Below are 19826 nucleotides of genomic sequence, written 5' to 3'. Positions count from 1 at the left end.
ATTTTCATGAGGCGTGTAAGCCTATTAATCTGTGCAGTCTGCTCACTGTCAAGAACTAGTCTTCTATCAGATATAAGCTATCATATAAGTATGATGAAAACATTTTTTTTTTTTTTTATCATTCAGACCTTTATTTATTTTTTAAAATGTTTAATGCCTTGCAATGTATTGCTTGTTGGTCACTTTTAGTTGAGTGCTTCTATCAGCAAGAACCAATTACATTGTTTAAAGGAATCTACATTTCTGTTGGTTATGGCCTGGTTGACCATTGACAACAAACCCTGTTCAAACACAACAATACTTCCAAATCCATCTGAATGAGTTTTTAAAACACCTTAAACAAGAGTCAGAATGACTTCATACTGTAGATGCCGTCAGCCAGGAGCTGGGATATCAGGAATTACAAAGCTGCTCTGGGCTACTGAGATGCACACTAAAATGCTTCCTGTCCTTCCAGTCACAGCTAATCCTAAATCCTGGCCCTTCTGATGTGACCACCAATTCCGGTTCTTACCAGTACATACCACCATTTCATTCCTTGATTAAAAATACAAAGGAACAAATGAGGGCTAACTGTAACCTTGTCAGTGCTCATGGGGGAATTATTAGGGAGACACTGCACTTAGTGTAGGGAGAGACACTGACAATCTGAACCAAATTTGAGTAGTTATTGCTTAGAGTACCTGCTTGAAGCTAAGCCAGGTCAAAAAAAGACAAAGAGTAGACAAGACAGCCAGGTGACAATGTAAAGAATCTGAGAACAAAAGAGGATACCATATGGCAAAGTTTCATACCTAGACCTACTTCACAACAAGCTATGTATTTCAGGCCAATACCACAGGTATGTGTACCAAAATGTATGAAAAAGTTACTTTTCTCCTATCTCCTCGTGACTGCACAACTGATTTGTTTCTGGGTGCTGAGATGACATTTCTCATTGATATATTATTTGAATAACCCAGTTGTTTTCTTCACAAAATGCTCAATAGTTCTTGCAGAACTGTGTTATGGCTTTTCAACAATATGAAAGATGGTTATTCAGAGAAAGTAAAATGAATGATGTGCTCTGACTCTCATTGATGGCTCTCTATCTAAGTGGCCAGTCCTGCCTGCCTGCCTGTCTGTCTGTCTATAGGCCTAAGGGATAGTTTTACCTCTCAGCTTAGTTTAATGAGATAAGTGACACTAAGTGCTGCTGGACAGGACAGGACAGGAGTTGTCAATATGGTGACACCAAAGAGCCGAAGACAGGCCACAAGTTGTACTCCTCACCTCTGTATCAGAAATCCATCACCCCATAACAGCTTTGATCTGTTGGGTCATCTCCCCACAGGAGGTGGAATGCATTGTTCCGATAACACTTCACTTACACGTGGGAGATTGTTTTCATGGAAATAAGCAGGTGTTTTAACCTGATTATGCTCATGTCAGCGCTGGGGGCCATAGATCAATGGATAATTGAAGGTCACTTGTCCAGAGTGTAGGCCTAGTCTGGCCAGCTTCCTGGACCAGAGGAAAGAGGAGGAGAGGAGTAGGCAAGAATGGAGTAGAGAGGAAAGCATAGGAGTGCAGAGGAGAGGCGAGGAGAGGATAGAAAAGGGTAGGCAAGGAAAGGAGAGCAGAGGGTAGGAAAGGAGAGGGTAGAAGAGGAAAGGAGAGGAGAGGGTAGGAGAGGAAAAGAGAGGGTAGGGAAGGACTTCCTTCTCCTGCATGGCTAAAGAGTCCATGTTGTCCATTGCTTGATAATACATAGTATTTATATAGTGCTTTGCTAAAACCCAAAGACACTTAAAGAACAGGAGTCATCATTGAATGTGACAGACCACTTTTTAGGCGTTTATCCCATGCATTTGAGGACCTTGATGTGTTTGTAATCCAATGCATAATGGCATCTAAAATCAGACTGTTTACATGAAAATGGGTTCTATGATGTAATGTGCATTAGTTTGATAAATGCCATAGAAACGGACACACAGTGGCACATACGCACACACACACACACATTTATTGCAAGTGACTTCATTTTTTTTTGCTTTCAGAACCATTTAGAAAGTTTGGACAAGCGGTTAAACACGTTTTTGTACTACGTGTTTGGAGCGAGAGGTATGTACTTCCCAATGAAGACTGCAAATATGGCTGTTGAAAAACTACAAAAATGTTTTTTGAAAAAATAAGTCTGTTCAGACTACAGCGTAGCATCAGCTGATGTGTCACTGACATTACAGAGTCCTTCAAGGCTCACCTCATGCAGGAGAGTAGCAGTCTAGATCCAGGACACTGTATGCCATCAGACTGGCCCTTCTGAATACTAGGAATCTCCACAGCGGTGCCTTATCACCTTGTTAAGTAAGCCTATTAGGATTTATACCTGTGTAATTAAGGTGTAATAGCCTATGTCATAACTCTAATAGATTAGTAAATACATACACTTATGGAATACTTATAACTTTTGATAAAGACGTAATATGTAACTACCTATCTGCACATAACAGGTACAAGGTAAGTTACAATAGAAGTGCTGCCCTAAAGTTGTGATGGCAATTAGTTTATAGTGATAGCCTCTACTCAGCTCCACAAGATCCATTGGCCAGAGTCAAGCCGAAGCTACTACCGGCGCAGAGGAAGGCTCCGGCCTTGGAGCGGTATTGGATGCCGTGCCTAGACTGGGCACCGGCGCAGAGGAGGGCTCCGGCCATGGCACCGGCGCAGGAAGCTCCGGGCCGTGGACCGTCACTGGAAGCTCCGGGCCGTTGACCGTCACTGGAAGCTCCGGGCCGTTGACCGTCCCTGGAAGCTCCGGGCCGTTGACCGTCCCTGGAAGCTCCGGGCCGTTGACCGTCCCTGGAAGCTCCGGGCGTTGACCGTCCCTGGAAGCTCCGGGCCGTTGACCGTCCCTGGAAGCTCCGGGCCGTTGACCGTCCCTGGAAGCTCCGGGCCGTTGACCGTCCCTGGAAGCTCCGGGCCGTTGACCGTCCCTGGAAGCTCCGGACTGTGAACCGTCGCTGGAAGCTCCGGACTGTGAACCGTCGCTGGAAGCTCCGGACTGTGAACCGTCGCTGGAAGCTCCGGACTGTGAACCGTCGCTGGAAGCTCCGGACCGTACACACACACTGGTGAATGAGTGCGGGAGCCGGCACAAGATGTATCGGGCTGGAGAGGCGCACTGGAGGCCTGGTGCGTGGAGCCGGCACAGGTAGCCCCGGACTGATGACACGCTCTTCAGGGCGAGTGCGAGGAACCGGCACAGGACGTACCGGGCTGGGGAGGCGCACTGGAGGCCTGGTGCGTGGAGCCGGTACAGGTTGCACCGGACTGGTGACACACTCTTCAGGGTGAATGCCATGCAGAATACACCTAGCCAACATATCTCTCAGTTCTCTCTCCTCCAACAGCTCCATCACCTCCTTGACGGTCTCTGGCTCTCTCCGCGGCTCGACCGACAGCTCCTTGTGCCCCCCCCCAAAAAAACATTCTTGGGGTTTCTGTGGCAGCGGACTGAAGACACGCTCTTCAGGGCGAGTGCGAGCAACCGGCACAGGTGACACCGGACTGATGACACGCTCTTCAGCATGCCTGCGCTGCAGCATACTCTTCGCCAAAACCTCTCTCCGGTATCCCTCATTAAACTCCTCCACCAACTCCCAGAAGGGCTCTGGCACTCTCTGCTGCTCAGCCGACAGCTCCATGTGCCCCCCCCCAAAGAAATCTTGGGGTTTCTATGGCCGTGGTCCCCGGCGTCGTCGCTATCCCCCTATGCTCCTTGGCGACTCCCGTCAAGGAAGGGTCTTGTGTCCTCCCATTATCTCTTCCCATGTCCAACTCACTTTATCCTCCATGGCACGCTGCTTGGTCCTTTTGTGGTGGGATATTCTGTCACGGTCGTGATAATGGACAGACCAAGGCACAGCGTGTGTTGAGTTCCACATCTTTATTTGCAGTGAAAACTTAAACAAAAAACAATAAACATACAACGAACGTGAACTGTGTGGTGCTGAATGCACTCACACAAAACAATATCCCACAAGCACAGGTGGGAAAAAGGGCTACCTAAATATGATCCCCAATTAGAGGCAACGATTACCAGCTGCCTCTAATTGGGAACCATACAAACCACCAACATAGAAATACAAACGCTAGAAACCCCCCTAGTCACGCTCTGACCTATACACCATAGAGAACCCAGAGGGCGTGACAGAATGTACATTATCTGCTACATAGATCATGTGTAGGACGTTTCTGATCATGTATAAACACTACTCTATTTACATTTCAGTTTGTTAACAATTAGTCAACAGTCTTGTTATCCTTTATAGCATTATCTTGTTTAGTTAATATTTAGTTATAAACCATTCAACTAGGCTACTATAAGGGACTCTAATCATATAAAAATCATATTACAACAGACTATATATGTTTATAATCAGTTCAAATAGAGTTTAATATCAGATCTTACTGCCTATGACAGGTTGAGCAGTCACAGTTTCAATGGAGTAATAATGAGATGTGATTGGATGGTGATACCAGCAGTGTCCAGGCTCAGGAGAAGACCCAGATGCAGACAGTTTCAATGTAACAACATTTACAAAAAAAGGGGGCAGGTAAACGACAGGCAGAGGTCAGTAGTCCAGGGTGGTGTGACAAGGTACAGAACGGCAGGCAGGCTCAGGGTCAGGGCAGGCAGAATGGTAAAAAACCGGGAAAGCTAGAAAACAGGTACTAGAGACAGACATCAGCACGGGAAAAAACGCTGGTAGGCTTGACGAAACAAAACGAACTGGCAACAGACAAACAGAGAACACAGGTATAAATACACTGGGGATAATGAGGAAGTTGGGCGACACCTGGAGGGGGTGGAGACAAGCACAAAGAGGTGAAACAGATTAGGTTGTGGCAAGCGGCGATCGTTCACTGTGTTCTCTTTCCTTTCCTTAGACTCCAGAGTACAAGGATGGCTTCTGTTGGACTCGTACCGCCCCACCCTCTCCTTCACCATCGTCTACCTCCTCATAGTATACCTGGGACCAAAATACATGAGGAACAGGCCATCATACTCACTCAAGGGTGTTTTACTAGTGTACAACTTCTCTGTATCCATGCTCTCCCTCTACATGCTGGTTGAGGTAAGTTGTTCTAAGACAAACCGCATGAAGAGAGATTTCTGTGGATGAGTTGGGGCTATTGAGTGCCTTGATACCCTGGGTCATGTTAATTAGGGATCAAACGGAAGAAAAAGACTGAAACAGGAATTACCTAGACTTGTCCAAAAAGAAAGACTCATTTAAATGTTACACTGCAAAATGTTTTAAAACGTTTTCCATGGCATGCCCTAATGAACAATACCCTGAGAATGGATATCTGGTGGTGGAGTGTGTCTTACTGAGAAACTGTAGGTATAAAGAGCCTTTGTGTAGTGGTCTGGGTGTAGCTGGTGCAGAGGAGTCAGGCGCAGGACAGCAGAGATGATGTCACGTCCTGACCATAGGGAGCTCTTATTTTCTATGGTAGAGTAGGTCAGGGCATGACTGGGGGTTTTTTCTAGTTATTATTTTCTATGTGGGGTTCTAGTTGAGTTTTTCTATGTTTTGGTGATTTGTATGATTCCCAATTAGAGGCAGCTGGTTATCGTTGTCTCTAATTGGGGATCATACAAAAGTAGCATGTTTTCCACCTGTGGGTTATGGGATATTGTGTTTATGTGTAGTTTCATTATCGTTTTTGTATGTTGCTTAGTTTCACTTTATATTAAAGATGTGGAACGCTACTCACGCTGCGCCTTGGTCTGATTATTCCAACGAACGTGACAGATGAGTAACACAAGTATTGAGGTCAGGGCTTTGTGATGGCCACTCCAATATCTTGACTTTGTTGTCCTTAAGCCATTTTGCCACAACTTTAGAAGTATGCTTGGGGTCATTGTCCATTTGGAAGACACATTTGCAACCAAGCTTTAACTTCTTGACTGATGTCTTGATGTTGCTTCAATATATCCACATAATAGATGGCATCATGAGGTAGGAACATTTTGTGAAGTGCACCAGTCCCTCCTGCAGCAAAGCACCCCCACAACATAATGCTGCCACCCCCGTGCTTCACGGTTGGGATGGTGTTCTTTGGCTTGCAAGCCTCCCCCTTTTTCCCTCCAAACGTAACGATGGTCATTATGTCCAAACAGTCCTATTTTTGTTTCATCAGACCAGAGTACAATCTTTGTCCCCATGTGCAGTTGCAAACCGTAGTCTGGCTTTTTTTAATGGCGGTTTTGGAGTGGTGGCTTCTTCCTTGCTGAGCAGCCTTTCAGGTTATGTCGATATAGGACTCGTTTTACTGTGGATATAGATACTTTTGTACCTGTTTCCTCCAGCATCTTCACAAGGCCCTTTGCTGTTCTGGGATTGATTTGCACTTTTGGCAATAAGGAAGTTCATCTCTAGGAGACAGAACACGTCTCCTTCCTGAGCGGTATGACGGCTGCGTGGTCCCATGGTGTATATACTTGCATACTATTGTTTGTACAGATGAACGTGGTACCTTCAGGTACCTGAGGATAGAACCCAGGCCAGCCAGAGAGGGTTACTTTGGTAAACGTCAAGTAAACAAGTGCAAATAGCGTAAAATGAATGTAAAAAAAATTGAATGTGCACAAGGCATCATGAAATCAGCAGATTAGGTGTTAGAGTCCAGTGTTCAACCCAGTAGCCAAAAACTGGGTCTCCATTAATGGTTGTGGATCTTCCAGCAGGACAACGACCCCAAACACACAAAACGCACCCAGGAATGGAAAAGAGATGCTTGACTGTTGTGAAGTGGCCAGTGACACGTCCAGATCTGAATCACATCCATAACCTACACGAGATCTGAAAACAGCAGTTGGTGGAGGGCACCCCTCAAACACTGACAAATTAGAGCCATTTGCTGCTGAAAAGTGGGCCAAATTGTCAGTAGAAAAGGTGCAGCAAGCTTATTGATAGCTACAAGAAGCATTTGTCTGCCGTTATCTTGGCCAAAGACTGTGCAATCAAGTACTAGCTCCGGAGTGGCAATCATTTTGTCCAGGCCATTTGCCTGTATATTCTAAACACTTTTTTTCTAAGCAAGTTCACAAAAAGAAAATTGTTTCTGGAATGTTAAATCCAATATCACTGGGTTGAACATTGCAAAAGTAAACTTATTTTACAGGGAATTATTTAATAAAAGTGCAAGGGTGCCACAACTATGCCTTTATTGAATATAGACTCCGGTATGTACTCACCAAAAATATCCCTCCAGAGCATTCACTCAAATCATTGTTAAACTAAAGATGCCTTAGAAACACTGCTAAACAGACCTGATATATCCCACTGTATTTGAATGCAAGTTTATGGGTGCAAAACATAGTAAACATTTTACTGGTTCTTTAGAAAAACTATATTTTACAGGCTTTCCTGACGCCTTTCGGAGACTTCATACATTGCATTTCTCAATCAATCACAATGTCTGAGTGGCTATCGACAAACATGACTAAAGTTATAAAAAAAATAAACACGGATGGTCTGCCTTGCTCTCTGATGTCTACCCAAGTCGCTGAAATTCATCAGCCTATTATCATCATCCTTTAGCTATTCATGTATTGGCTCTCATTGAGTGTATTTTGAACAATGGCAGAACAAAAATGAGCAAGGTAGGTCATTGCCTGTGTGAGAACTTTGGTCACGGTCTATCAGCCATTACACTTCTGTACGACGTCACTCATGGTTCAATGTCAGTATAAAGGTCCAAAGTGGTGTTGGTTTCATCAGGAACTGGAGAGTCTTAGCTTCTATTTCCTTTGTCACCAGTTTTCTACTTTGGAGGTTCCTGGGGAGAGGAAGAGAAGTCATCTTTATTGTAATCTTAAAGAGATCGTTCACTTTTTTGAAGTCTATTTTCAACTTGCGTATGATATTGAAGTTCCATCAAAACAATAAGATAATTGGCTGGTTATTTAGCCACATCCAGATTCTCCCAACTTCAAAAAGTGACCTATCCCTTTACGCCAACGTAATCCCATGTTGAATATTGTTACAGGCATCCTGCCAGACCAAGAACTCCAAAACAGCCATATTCTACACTGACTGTGCTCAGGCTGGGAATATTGTCTTTGATACTCTAGGAGTCAGGTGGGTTACGGAATGCTGCTGCTGGCTCAGTTCTGCTTGGTTCAGTGTGGGCTGTAGCTCATCCTGGGGGAGGCCGAGTACATCCGAAGTCCACTAACACAGTAACTCTGTGACCATGACATCACAACCAAGAGCACGGCTACAGAGATGACGGGTTCTCCTGCTTCACCCTGGCTAGATTTGCAGTGTACATAGTGTTTTTACACGTTTTCACAGACATCGTCCCAAAAAACAATAAGATGGGTGACCCGTGTCCGCGTTTATAGGTTATAATACAATATCTCATTTGCCATTTGAAAATACAAGAATGATGTCCAAGGGCAGGGTGGACAGACTATTCCACGGGACGTGCCATGTGTGGGTCAGAAGTGTACCAGTGGTGCTGCAGCCTCCTCCCTCTGTGACATGCTGCTCCTCCAGCCGTCTCTGGGCTCTCCTAGTGACTCTAACCTGGAAGGACATGGGAGAGCATGACTTTCAATCTGACGTGGCTATTATTATTAGATGCATGTGATGTGACATGTACTATATCCCTGCATTGAGGTTAGGTCAGTTTGCCGTTTAGTGCTTGCTTACTTCTGCTGCTGTCGGTCACAGAACGACCGCACGGACTGAGACTCGCTCTGCCAAAAGTTCTGAAAAACGAAAGGAGTTAACAAAACAATGTGAACCCTTTGAATCATTTTGAACCAAACCCTAACTCCTAGGAGTGGGCCAGAAAGCATTATGGTGTCGTGGAAGCAAGAGTGAACTCTAGTGGAAGAAAGGAGGTACTGTCAACTGGTTCTTGTGCAGTTTGCCTGCCCTTCTTTCCAAGTCATCTTCGTAGCAGTACATACAGCCACAAATGATCTCATTATGAACATAAGGCAGCCTGGGCCGTGTTCATTAGGCACCGGAAGGCAGAAAACAGAAGTTGAACCACCTGTCCATAAGACATGTAATTCTGTTACAAATCTGTTCCTTTGCTTGCCCTAACAAACACATGGCCCAGGTTTAAGTAATGGTAACATCAAATTAAGTAACGCGTTTCAATGAGGACGGTGTGCTAGCCGGAGAGACAGAATACAGACCACAGTTTCCCACTCGATCTCTTTGAGCGAGATGCAGTCATTCTCCAGACGGCCCAGCTCCTGGACTACGGTGGCCTGGAAGCGCTCCAGGTGGACCAGCCTGCACAAACAGGAAGAATGTCACTGTAAACCACATCCTCAACCAACCTCTGCGGAATCTTCCAACAATCATAAGAATGGGTGGCATTTCCAATCACTGTGTATAAACTTCACCCATGGATGAGGCGAGTTCCCAAGTGGAAAGTGACTTGAGTCATCTAAATGAATACATCAATTATTAATGAATCCATTATTATTTAAGACTGGTCCAGGTGATGGTTTTTACCTGCTGTCGTGGACAGCACCCAGGAGAGAGGTGACGTTTTTCTGACAGTCCATCAGAGACTGCAGGGAGCGGGCTTCAATCTTCTTGTATCTGGACTGTAGGAACAATAGGAAAGGGGGATTAGTCAACTGAAACATGAAGGGTAGCAACCTTTATCAAATAGCTCCATGTTCAAATGTTTCCTAGTGTCTAGTTTTAAAGGTCTTGATGGGTAAGCGATTGGAGGAATCGTGTGTTAGTGCCGGGCTGGTCTCTGGTGACAGTAGCTGGTCAGTGCACGCAAGATAATTCTGGGTTGGAGATTAGAATGGAGCTCTCCAGGACCAGGGTAACAGGAGGGACCATTATTGTAAACTCAAAAAAAGAAATGTCCCTTTCTCAGGACCCTGTATTTCAAAGATCATTTGAAATAATCCAAATAACTTCACAGATCCTCATTGTAAAGGGTTTAAACACTGTTTCCCCATGCTTGTTCAATGAGCCATAAACAATTAATGAACATGCACCTGTGGAACGGTCATTAAGACACTAACAGCTTACAGACGGTAGGCAATTAAGGTCACAGTTATGAAAACTGTAGACACTAAAGAGGCCTTTCTACTGACTCTGAAAAACACAAAAAGAAAGATGCCCAGGGTCCCTGTTCATCTGTGTGAACATGCCTTAGGCATGCTGCAAGGAGGCATGAGGACTGCAGATGTGGCCAGGGCAATAAATTGCAATGTCCGTACTGTGAGACGCCTAAGACAGCGCTACAGGACGGAAAGCTGATTGTCCTCGCAGTGGCAGACCACAACACCTGCACAGGACGCACAATCCCTCCATCAGTGCTCAGACTGTCCGCAATAGGCTGAGAGAGGCTGGACTGAGGGCGTGTAGGCCTGTTGTAAGGCAGGTCCTCACCGGCAACAACGTCGCCTATGGGCACAAACCTACCGTCGCTGGACCAGACAGGACTAGCAAAAAGTGCTATTCACTGACGAGTCACGGTTTTGTCTCACTAGGGGTGATGGTCAGATTTGCGTTTATTGTCGAAGGAATGAGCGTTACACCAAGGCCTGTACTTAGGAAAGTCAGTGTCAGACAGGAATGTCAGTGTTCTGCCATGGCCAGCGAAGAGCCCGGGTCTCAATCCCATTGAGCACGTCTGGGTCATGTTGGATCGGAGGGTGAGGGCTAGGGCCATCCCCCCCCCCAGACATGTCCGGGAACTTGCAGGTGCCTTGGTGGAAGAGTGGGGTAACATCTCACAGCAAGAACTGGCAAATCTGGTGCAGTCCATGAGGAGGAGATGCACTGCAGTACTTAATGCAGCTGGTGGCCACACCAGACACTGACTTATTTTTTATTTTGAACCCCCTCCCCCCCCCTTTGTTCAGGGACACATTCAATTTCTGTTAGTCACATGTCTGTGGAACTTGTTCAGTTCATGTCTCAGTTGTTGACCCTTGTGTTCATACAAATATTTATACATGTTAAGTTTGCTGAAAATAAAAGCAGTTGACAGTGAGAGGCCGTTTCTTTTTTTTGCTGAGTCTATGTTGTGTTGCACGAGTCCGTGTGATGTGATCACCGAGAAGTGCGCCCTCAGCTGGCTCTTGAAGGTCTGGAATGCAGCGATGACTCCAGAGCCCATCTCCATCTCCGACTCCACCTCCTCATTCAGCACTCTGCTCATTGATTCTGGAAAGCATGAAACAGATGGGGTTGGAATGAATGCCTGCACAACCAGTAGCATACGGTGCCTTCAGAAAGTATTGTTACCCCTCGACTTATTTCACATTTTGATGTGTTAGTCAATTTAAAACTGGTTAAATAAAATATCAACCATCTACACCCCATAAAGATGAAGTGAAAACATGTTTTCTAAAAACATTAGTAATTTTTGGGAAAACGTATACAAATATTCTACGGAGAAATCCTTCGACCTCATGGCTTGGTTTTTGCTCGGACATGCAATGTCAACTGTGGGACCTTATATAGACAGGTGTGTGCCTTTCCAAATCATGTCCAATCAATTGAATTTACCAAAGGTGGACTATAATCAAGATGTAGAAACATCAAGGATGATCAATGGATACAGGATGCACCTAACCTTAATTTTGAGTATCATAGCAAAGGGTCTGAATACTTATGTAAATAAGGTTTTTATGATTTAGATTTATGAAGAAAAACATTGAATCTATTTCAGAATAATGCTGTAACATAAAATGTGGAAAAAGTCAGAGGTTTGAATACTTTCAGAATGCACCTACTCATTCAAGGGTTTTTATTTTTTTACAATTTTCTACATTGTAGAATAATAGTGAAGACATCAAAGCTATGAAATAACACATATGGAATCATCTAGTAACCAAAGTGTAAAACAAAACCAAATATATTTTATATTTGAGATTGTTCAAAGTAGCCACCCTTTCACTTGATGGCAGCTTTGCACACCTGCTGCCATTCCTGAGCAAGCTGTGTACTGGTGGTGCCCCGATCCCGCAGCCGAATCAACTTTAGGAGACGGTCCTGGCGCTTGCTGGACTTTCTTGGGCGCCCTGAAGCCTTCTTCACAACAATTGAACCGCTCTCCTTGAAGTTCTTGATACGATAAATGGTTCATTTAGGTGCAATCCTACTGGCAGCAATATCCTTGCCTGTGAAGCCCTTTTTAGCAATAATGACGGCACGTGTTTCCTTGCAGGTAACGATGGTTGACAGAGGAAGAACAATGATTCCAAGCACCACCCTCCTTTTGAAGCTTCCAGTCTGTTATTCGAACTCAATCAGCATAACAGAGTGATCTCCAACCTTGTCCTCATCAACACTCACACCTGTGTTAACGAGAGAATCACTGACATGATGTCAGCTGGTCCTTTTGTGGCAGGGCTGAAATGCAGTGGAAATGTTTTTTGGGATTCAGTTCATTTGCATGGCAAAGAGGGACTATGCAATTAATCTGATCATTCTGGAGTACACGAAAATTGCCATCATACAAACTGAGGCAGCAGACTGAAAATTAATATTTGTGTCATTCTCAAAACTTTTGGCCACGACTGTACACTCAATTAGTATTTGGTAGCATTGCTTTTAAAATTGTTTAACTTGGGTCAAACATTTTTGGGTAGCCTTCCACAAGCTTCCCACAATAAGTTTTTGGGCCCCTTCCTCCTGACAGAGCTGGTGTAACTGTCAGGTCTGTAGGCCTCCTTGCTCGTATGCGCTTTTTCAGTTCTGCCCACAAATGTTCTATGGGATTGAGGTCAGGGCTTTGTGATGGCCACTACAATACCCTGACTTCATTGTCATTTTGCCACATCTTTGGAAGTATGCTTGGGGTCATTGTCCATTTGGAAGACCCATTTGCGACCAAGCTTTAACTTCCAGACTGATGTCTTGAGATGTTGCTTCAATATATCCACATAGTTTTACTCCCTCATGATGCCATCTATTTTGTGAAGTGCACCAGTCCCTCCTGCAGCAAAGCACCCCCACAACATGATCCTGCCACCCCCGTGCTTCACGGTTGGGATGGTGTTCTTCGGCTTGCAAGCCACCCCCTTTTTCCTCTAAACAAAACGATGGTCATTATGGCAAAACAGTTCTGTTTTTGTTTCATCAGACCAGAGGACATTTCTTCAAAAAGTACAATCTTTGTCCCCATGTGCAGTTGCAAACCGTAGTCTGGCTTTTTATAATGGCGGATTTGGAAGCAGTGGCTTCTTCCTTGCTGAGCAGCATTTCAGGTCTTGTCGATATAAGACTCGTTTTATTGTGGATATAGATACTTTTGTACCGGTTTCCTCCAGCATCTTCACAAGGTCCTTTGCTGTTGTTCTGGATTTGATTTGCACTTTTCGCACCAAAGTACATTCATCTCCAGGAGACAGAATGTGTCTCCTTCCTGAGCGGTATGACGGCTGCGTGGTCCCATGGTGTTTATACTTGCGTACCACTGTTTGTACAAATGAGTGTGGTACCTTCAGGCGTTTGGAAATTGCTCCCAATGATACTGAGTTTGAAGGTAGGCCTTGAAATACATCCACAGGTACACCTCCAATTGACTTAAATGTCAATTAGCCCATCAAAAGCTTCTTAAGCCATGACATAATTTCGGGAATTTTCCAAGCTGTTTAAAAGCAGTCAACTTAGTGCATCTAAACTTCTGACCCACTGGAATACAGTGAATTATAAGTGAAATAATCTGTCTAAACAATTGTTGGAAAAATTACTTGTGTCATGCACAAAGTAGATGTCCTAACCGACTTGCCAAAACTATAGTTTGTTAACAAGAAATTTGTGGAGTGTTTGAAAAAACGAGTTTCAATGACTCCAACCTAAGTGTATGTACAGTGGGGGAAAAAGTATTTGATCCCCTGCTGATTTTGTACGTTTACCCACTGACAAAGAAAGGATCAGTCTATCATTTTAATGGTAGGTTTATTTGAACAGTGAGAGACAGAATAACAACAAAAATATCCAGAAAAACGCATGTCAAAAATGTTATAAATTGATTTGCATTTTAATGAGGGAAATAAGTATTTGACCCCCTCTCAATCAGAAAGATTTCTGGCTCCCAGGTGTCTTTTATACAGGTAACGAGCTGAAATTAGGAGCACACTCTTAAAGGGAGTGCTCCTAACCGCAACTTGTTACCTGTAAAAAAAGACACCTGTCCACAGAAGCAATCAATCAGATTCCAAACTCTTCACCATGGCCAAGACCAAAGAGCTCTCCAAGGATGTCAGGGACAAGATTGTAGACCTACACAAGGCTGGAATGGGCTACAAGACCATCGCCAAGCAGCTTGGTGAGAAGGTGACAACATTTGGTGCGATTATTCGTAAATGGAAGAAACACAAAATAACTCAATATCCCTCGGCCTGGGGCTCCATGCAAGATCTCACCTCGTTGAGTTGCAATGATCATGAGAACGGTGAGGAATCAACCCAGAACTACACAGGAGGATCTTGTCAATGATCTCAAGGCATCTGGGACCATAGTCACCAAGAAAACAATTGGTAACACTACGCCGTGAAGGACTGAAATCCTGCAGCGCCCGCAAGGTCCCCCTGCTCAAGAATACATATGCAGGCCCGTCTGAAGTCTGAACATCTGAATGATTCAGAGGACAACTGGGTGAAAGTGTTGTGGTCAGATGAGACCAAAATGGAGCTCTTTGACATCAACTCAACTCGCCGTGTTTGGAGGAGGAGGAATGCTGCCAATGACCCCAAGAACACCATCTCCACCGTCAAACATGGAGGTGGAAACATTATGCTTTGGGGGTGTTTTTCTGCTAAGGGGACAGGACAACTTCACCGCATCAAAGGGACGATGGACGGGGCCCATGTACCGTCAAATCTTGGGTGAAAACCTTCCCTCAGCCAGGGCATTGAAAATGGGTCGTGGATGGGTATTCCAGCATGACAATGACCCAAAACACACGGCCAAGGCAACAAAGGAGTGGCTCAAGAAGAAGCACATTAAGGTCCTGGAGTGGCCTAGCCAGTCTCCAGTCCTTAATCCCATAGAAAATCTGTGGAGGGAGCTGAAGGTTTGAGTTGCCAAACGTCAGCCTCGAAACCTTAATGACTTGGAGAAGATCTGCAAAGAGGAGTGGGACAAAATCCCTCCTGAGATGTGTGCAAACCTGGTGGCCAACAAGAAACATCTGACTTCTGTGATTGCCAACAAGGGTTTTGCCACCAAGTACTAAGTCATGTTTTGCAGAGGGGTCAAATACTTATTTCCCTCATTAAAATGCAAATCATTTTATAACATTTTTGACATGTGTTTTTCTGGATTATTTTGTTGTTATTCTGTCTCTCACTGGTCAAATAAACCTACTATTAAAATGATAGACTGATCATTTCTTTTTAAGTGGGCAAACGTACAAAATCAGCAGGGGATCAAATACTTTTTTCCCCCCACTGTAAACTTCCGACTTCAACTGTATGTATGCATTACCAGCAGCTTCCTCAAGAGGTTCTGAGGGAAAGAAGGCCCTGGGTCTTTGCCTTGGATCCCTTTCTAGCGGCACACTCTTCTTCTCTGCTGCACCTCCCGAGTCAGCACGCTCTGCTGAGTAATATGACCACAACATGGCCATTGACCACAGTCAGCTCCAGTCCACACCTTTATGGTCATTTCTCCTTCACTGAGGGCCATGTTTAATCAAGTGTTCTATCATATTAAAACATTTTGCAACTGAAAACGAAGGACAAGTTCAGGTAGTCCCTCCCAGTTAGTCCTTTTAATTCAGTTTGATGCCTAATGAATACGACCATGGTAAGTATTTGAAAACAAATGCCCTTTTAGAAATTTAAAAAAAGACCAGATTGGTCAACAGTACATGTTAAGTCATTGCAGAGGGAATTCAGAGACATACCTGAGGCCCAAGGCCTCTTCCTATGAATTCCAGCCTCCTGATTGGGAACATGGTCCTGAAATAATAATTTTACATTATGACCAGTGCTTGACCTGGACTGAAATAGGTGCCGGTACTCATTTTGGGTGCCAGTACTGTTTATATTTTAGGTGCAGGAGCTCCACAATACTTTTGAGCTAATATTCTAGAGGAACAGGAGCTCAAGCAATAGAAAAACTGAGGTGCCGGTTCTCAGCTCCAGTGAGCTCCTTTCCAATTCAAACATTCATTATGACAGATTACATGTATATTATGAAAATCTATACATGTTATAACACATTAGTTAGAAACAGTACAGTAAACACCCAACAAAACAATAGAATAACTAGCACGAGGGTACAAATGGAGGTTCTCTGTTAGTAAATCTTCCAAGAGAAGACTTAGGAATAGGATTCTCCTATTGGGAGAGGTGAAACATGTGTTATTGGGATGTATCATGAGTCTGGTGCCAGATCTGTTTGTGCTGTTTTGCCAATGCTTATGGTCGTAGTCTATGGCGATGGCTAAAGATCACAAACAGATCTGGCACCAGGCAAGTACTACGGAGTACCTTACAGTAGGTGTAGATTCATCTTGTTCCTCCTGGTGAAACACAGATTCATCCCAGTCCACTCCAGTCACATCATGGAAGCCTACAAGGAATGCAATGTTGTTAGCTAATGTGACAACTGTATGTGATATGAGACCTGTATGGGACTTTTATTTTGACACGCTGTATACCTGTATTGAAGGGGAAATCCCATACAGGTTTCACATCAGCTACAGGTCTAACTATAGCCCCATGAGAAACAGGTCTGTATACCACGATGTGGGTGGCAGGTGTGAAAACAAATCTGCCGATGTGCCAACCTTGAGAAAGGCACTTAACCCGAATGCTCCTGTAAGTCACACTGGATAAAAGTGTCCGCTAAATTACACAAATAAAATCATCCATAGTTAACATTGCCCTTATGAGCCCTGGTCAACTGTACTATATTGAATAGGGTACCATTTCGGATGCAGTCTTTTTCTGATGAATGCCTTCGGAAAGTATTCAGACCCCTTGACTTTTTCAAGATTTTGTAATGCTACAGCCTATTCTAAAATGTACTAAATTGTTGTTTTTTTGTGTCAATCTACACACAATACCCATAACGTCAAAGCAAGAACCGATTAGACATTTTTCCCCCCCAAAAAATGTTGTTTTTAAATAACTGAAATATCACATTTACATATGTATTCAAACCCTTTACTCTGTACTTTGTTGAAGCACCTTTGGCAGTGATTACAGCATCAATTATTGGGTATGACCCTACAAGCTTGGCACACCTGTATTTGGGGAGTTTCTCCCATTCTTCTCTGCAGACCCTCTCAAACAGTGTCATGTTGGATGGGGAGAGTCGCTGCACAGCTATTTTCAGGTCTTTTCAGAGATGTTCGATCGGGTTCAAGTCCGGGCTCTGGCTGGGTCACTCAAGGACATTGAGACTTGTCCCGAAGCCACTCCTGTGTTGTCTTGGCTGTGTGCTTAGGGTCGTTGTCCTGTTGGAAGGTGAACCTACACCCCAATCTGAGGTCCTGAACAGGTTTTCATCAAGGATCTCTGTACTTTGCTCAGTTCATCTTTACCTTGATTCTGACTAGTCTCCCAGTCCCTGAAAAACAACCCCACAGCATGCTACCACCACGCTTCACCTTAGGGATGGTGCCAGGTTTCCTCCAGACGTGATGCTTGGCATTCAGGCCAAAGAGTTCAATCTTGGTCTCATCAGACCAGAAAATCTTGTTTCTCATGGTCTGAGATACTTTTGGCAAACTCCAAGCGGGCTCTCATGTGCCTTTTACTGAGGAGTGGCTTCCGTCTGGCAACACTACCATAAAGGCCTGACTGGTGGAGTGCTCCAGAGATGGTTGTCCTTCTGGAAGGTTCTCCCATCTCCACAGAGGAACTCTGGAGCTCTGTCAGAGTGACCATCAGGTTCTTGGTCATTTCCCTGACCAAGGCCCTTCTTCCCAATTGCTAGTTTGGCCGGGTGGCCAGCTCTAGAAAGAGTCTTGGTGGAGGCCACTGTGTTTTTGGGGACCTTCAATGCTGCAGAAATGTTTTGGTACCCTTCCCCAGGTCTTCACCCCGACACAATCCTGTCTCGGAGATCTACGTACAATTCCTTCGACCTCATGGCTTGGTTTTTGTTCTGACATTCCTTTTTTAAAATGTAACCTTTATTTAACTAGGCAAGTCAGTTAAGAACAAATTCTTATTTACAATGACGACCTACCGGGGAACAGTGGGTTAACTCAAGGATGATAATGGAAACAGGATGCATCTGAGCTCAATTTCGAGTCTCATAGCAAAGGGTCTGAATACTTATGTAAAAGGTATTTCTGTTTTCTAAAAACGTGTTTACAGTTTCTCATTATGGGGTATTCTGTGTAGATTGCTGAGGATTTTTATTTATTTAATCCATTTTAGAATAAGGCTGTAGTGTAACAAAATGTGGAAAAAAAGGGGTCTGAATACTTTCTGAAGGCACTGTATAGCTTGCCTGAATCTCGTGATATCAGGTTGGACGGAGGAGAAAACTCCAGAGTTTTTTCCTCTTTGAGCTTGTCAAATAGCCGTTCTGCAATGTTTTTACTTGGTGTTCCCTCCGCTGATTTGCATGCTGGTGTACGATGCTGTTCAAAACAGAAAGGGGATGTCGTGGACATCAATTGTCAAACAGCAACAACATTTCATATCACACCGAGGTAGAGGCAAACCAAAAACTGGACCTATGCTATTACAGCTACAGTCGTAGCCAAAAGTTGAGAATGACACAAATATTAATTTTCAAAGTCTGCTGCCTCAGTTTGTATGATGGCAATGTGCATATACTCCAGAATGTTATGAAGAGTGATCAGATGAATTGCAATTAGTTGCAAAGTCCCTCTTTGCCATGCAAATGAACTGAATCCCAAAAAACATTTCCACTGCATTTCAGCCCTGCCACAAAAGGACCAGCTGACATGTCAGTGATTCTCTCGTTAACACAGATGCGAGTGTTGATGAGGACAAGGCTGGAGATCACTCTGTCATGCTGGTTGAGTTTGAATAACAGACTGGAAGCTTCAAAAGGAGGGTGGTGCTTGGAATCATTGTTCTTCCTCTGTCAACCATGGCTACCTGCAAGGAAACATGTGCCGTCATCATTGCTTTGCACAAAAAGGGCTTCACAGGCAAGGATATGGCTGTCAATAAGATTGCACCTAAATCGACCATTTATCGGCTCATCAAGAACTTCAAGGAGAGCGGTTCAATTGTTGTGAAGAAGGCTTCAGGGCGCCCAACAAAGTACAGCAAGCGCCAGGACGTCTCCTAAAGTTGATTCGGCTGCGGGATCGAGGCACCACCAGTACAGAGTTTGCTCAGGAATGGCAGCAAGCAGGTGTGAGTGCATCTGCACGCACAGTGAGGCGAAGACTTTTGGAGGATGTCCTGGTGTCAAGAAGGGCAGCAAAGAAGCCACTTCTCTCCAGGAAAAACATCAGGGACAGACTGATATTCTGCAAAAGGTACAGGGATTGGGCTGCTGAGGACTGGGGTAAAGTCATTTTCTTTGATGAATCCCCTTTCCGATTGTTTGGGGCATCCGTAAAAATGCTTGTTTGGAGAAGACAAGGTGAGCGCTACCATCAGTCCTGTGTCATGCCAACAGTAAAGCATCCTGAGACCACTCATGTGTGGGATTGCTTCTCAGCCAAGGGAGTGGGCTCACTCACAATTTTACCTAAGAACACAGCCATGAATAAAGAATGGTACCAACACATCCTCCAAGAGCAACTTCCCCCAACCATCCAGGAACAGTTTGGTGACGAACAATGCCTTTTCCAGCATGATGGAGCACCTTGCCATAAGG

General features: G+C 44.4%; 1 protein-coding gene across 1 annotated transcript in view; it reads right to left on the bottom strand.

Moving 5' to 3' along the window:
• Positions 1-7202: 7202 nt before the first annotated feature.
• The window catches only part of sycp2l (synaptonemal complex protein 2-like), a 28246-nt gene continuing 15622 nt past the window's right edge, over positions 7203-19826 (bottom strand). The window contains exons 23-33 of the mRNA XM_045710561.1: positions 18406-18606; positions 16817-16826; positions 16504-16580; positions 15910-15964; positions 15489-15602; positions 11107-11216; positions 9534-9628; positions 9209-9308; positions 8712-8770; positions 8510-8585; positions 7203-7833 (exon numbers count right to left, since the gene is read on the bottom strand). Of these exons, the coding sequence (XP_045566517.1) occupies positions 7819-7833; positions 8510-8585; positions 8712-8770; positions 9209-9308; positions 9534-9628; positions 11107-11216; positions 15489-15602; positions 15910-15964; positions 16504-16580; positions 16817-16826; positions 18406-18606 (912 nt within the window). The 3' untranslated portion in view covers positions 7203-7818. The remainder of the gene's footprint in view (positions 7834-8509; positions 8586-8711; positions 8771-9208; positions 9309-9533; positions 9629-11106; positions 11217-15488; positions 15603-15909; positions 15965-16503; positions 16581-16816; positions 16827-18405; positions 18607-19826) is intronic.

This window comes from Salmo salar, chromosome ssa29, assembly GCF_905237065.1.
Source record: "Salmo salar chromosome ssa29, Ssal_v3.1, whole genome shotgun sequence".
NCBI lineage: Eukaryota > Metazoa > Chordata > Actinopteri > Salmoniformes > Salmonidae > Salmo > Salmo salar.
Note: the sequence above shows the minus strand (reverse complement) of the source record. Positions and strands in the feature narration are given on the sequence as shown.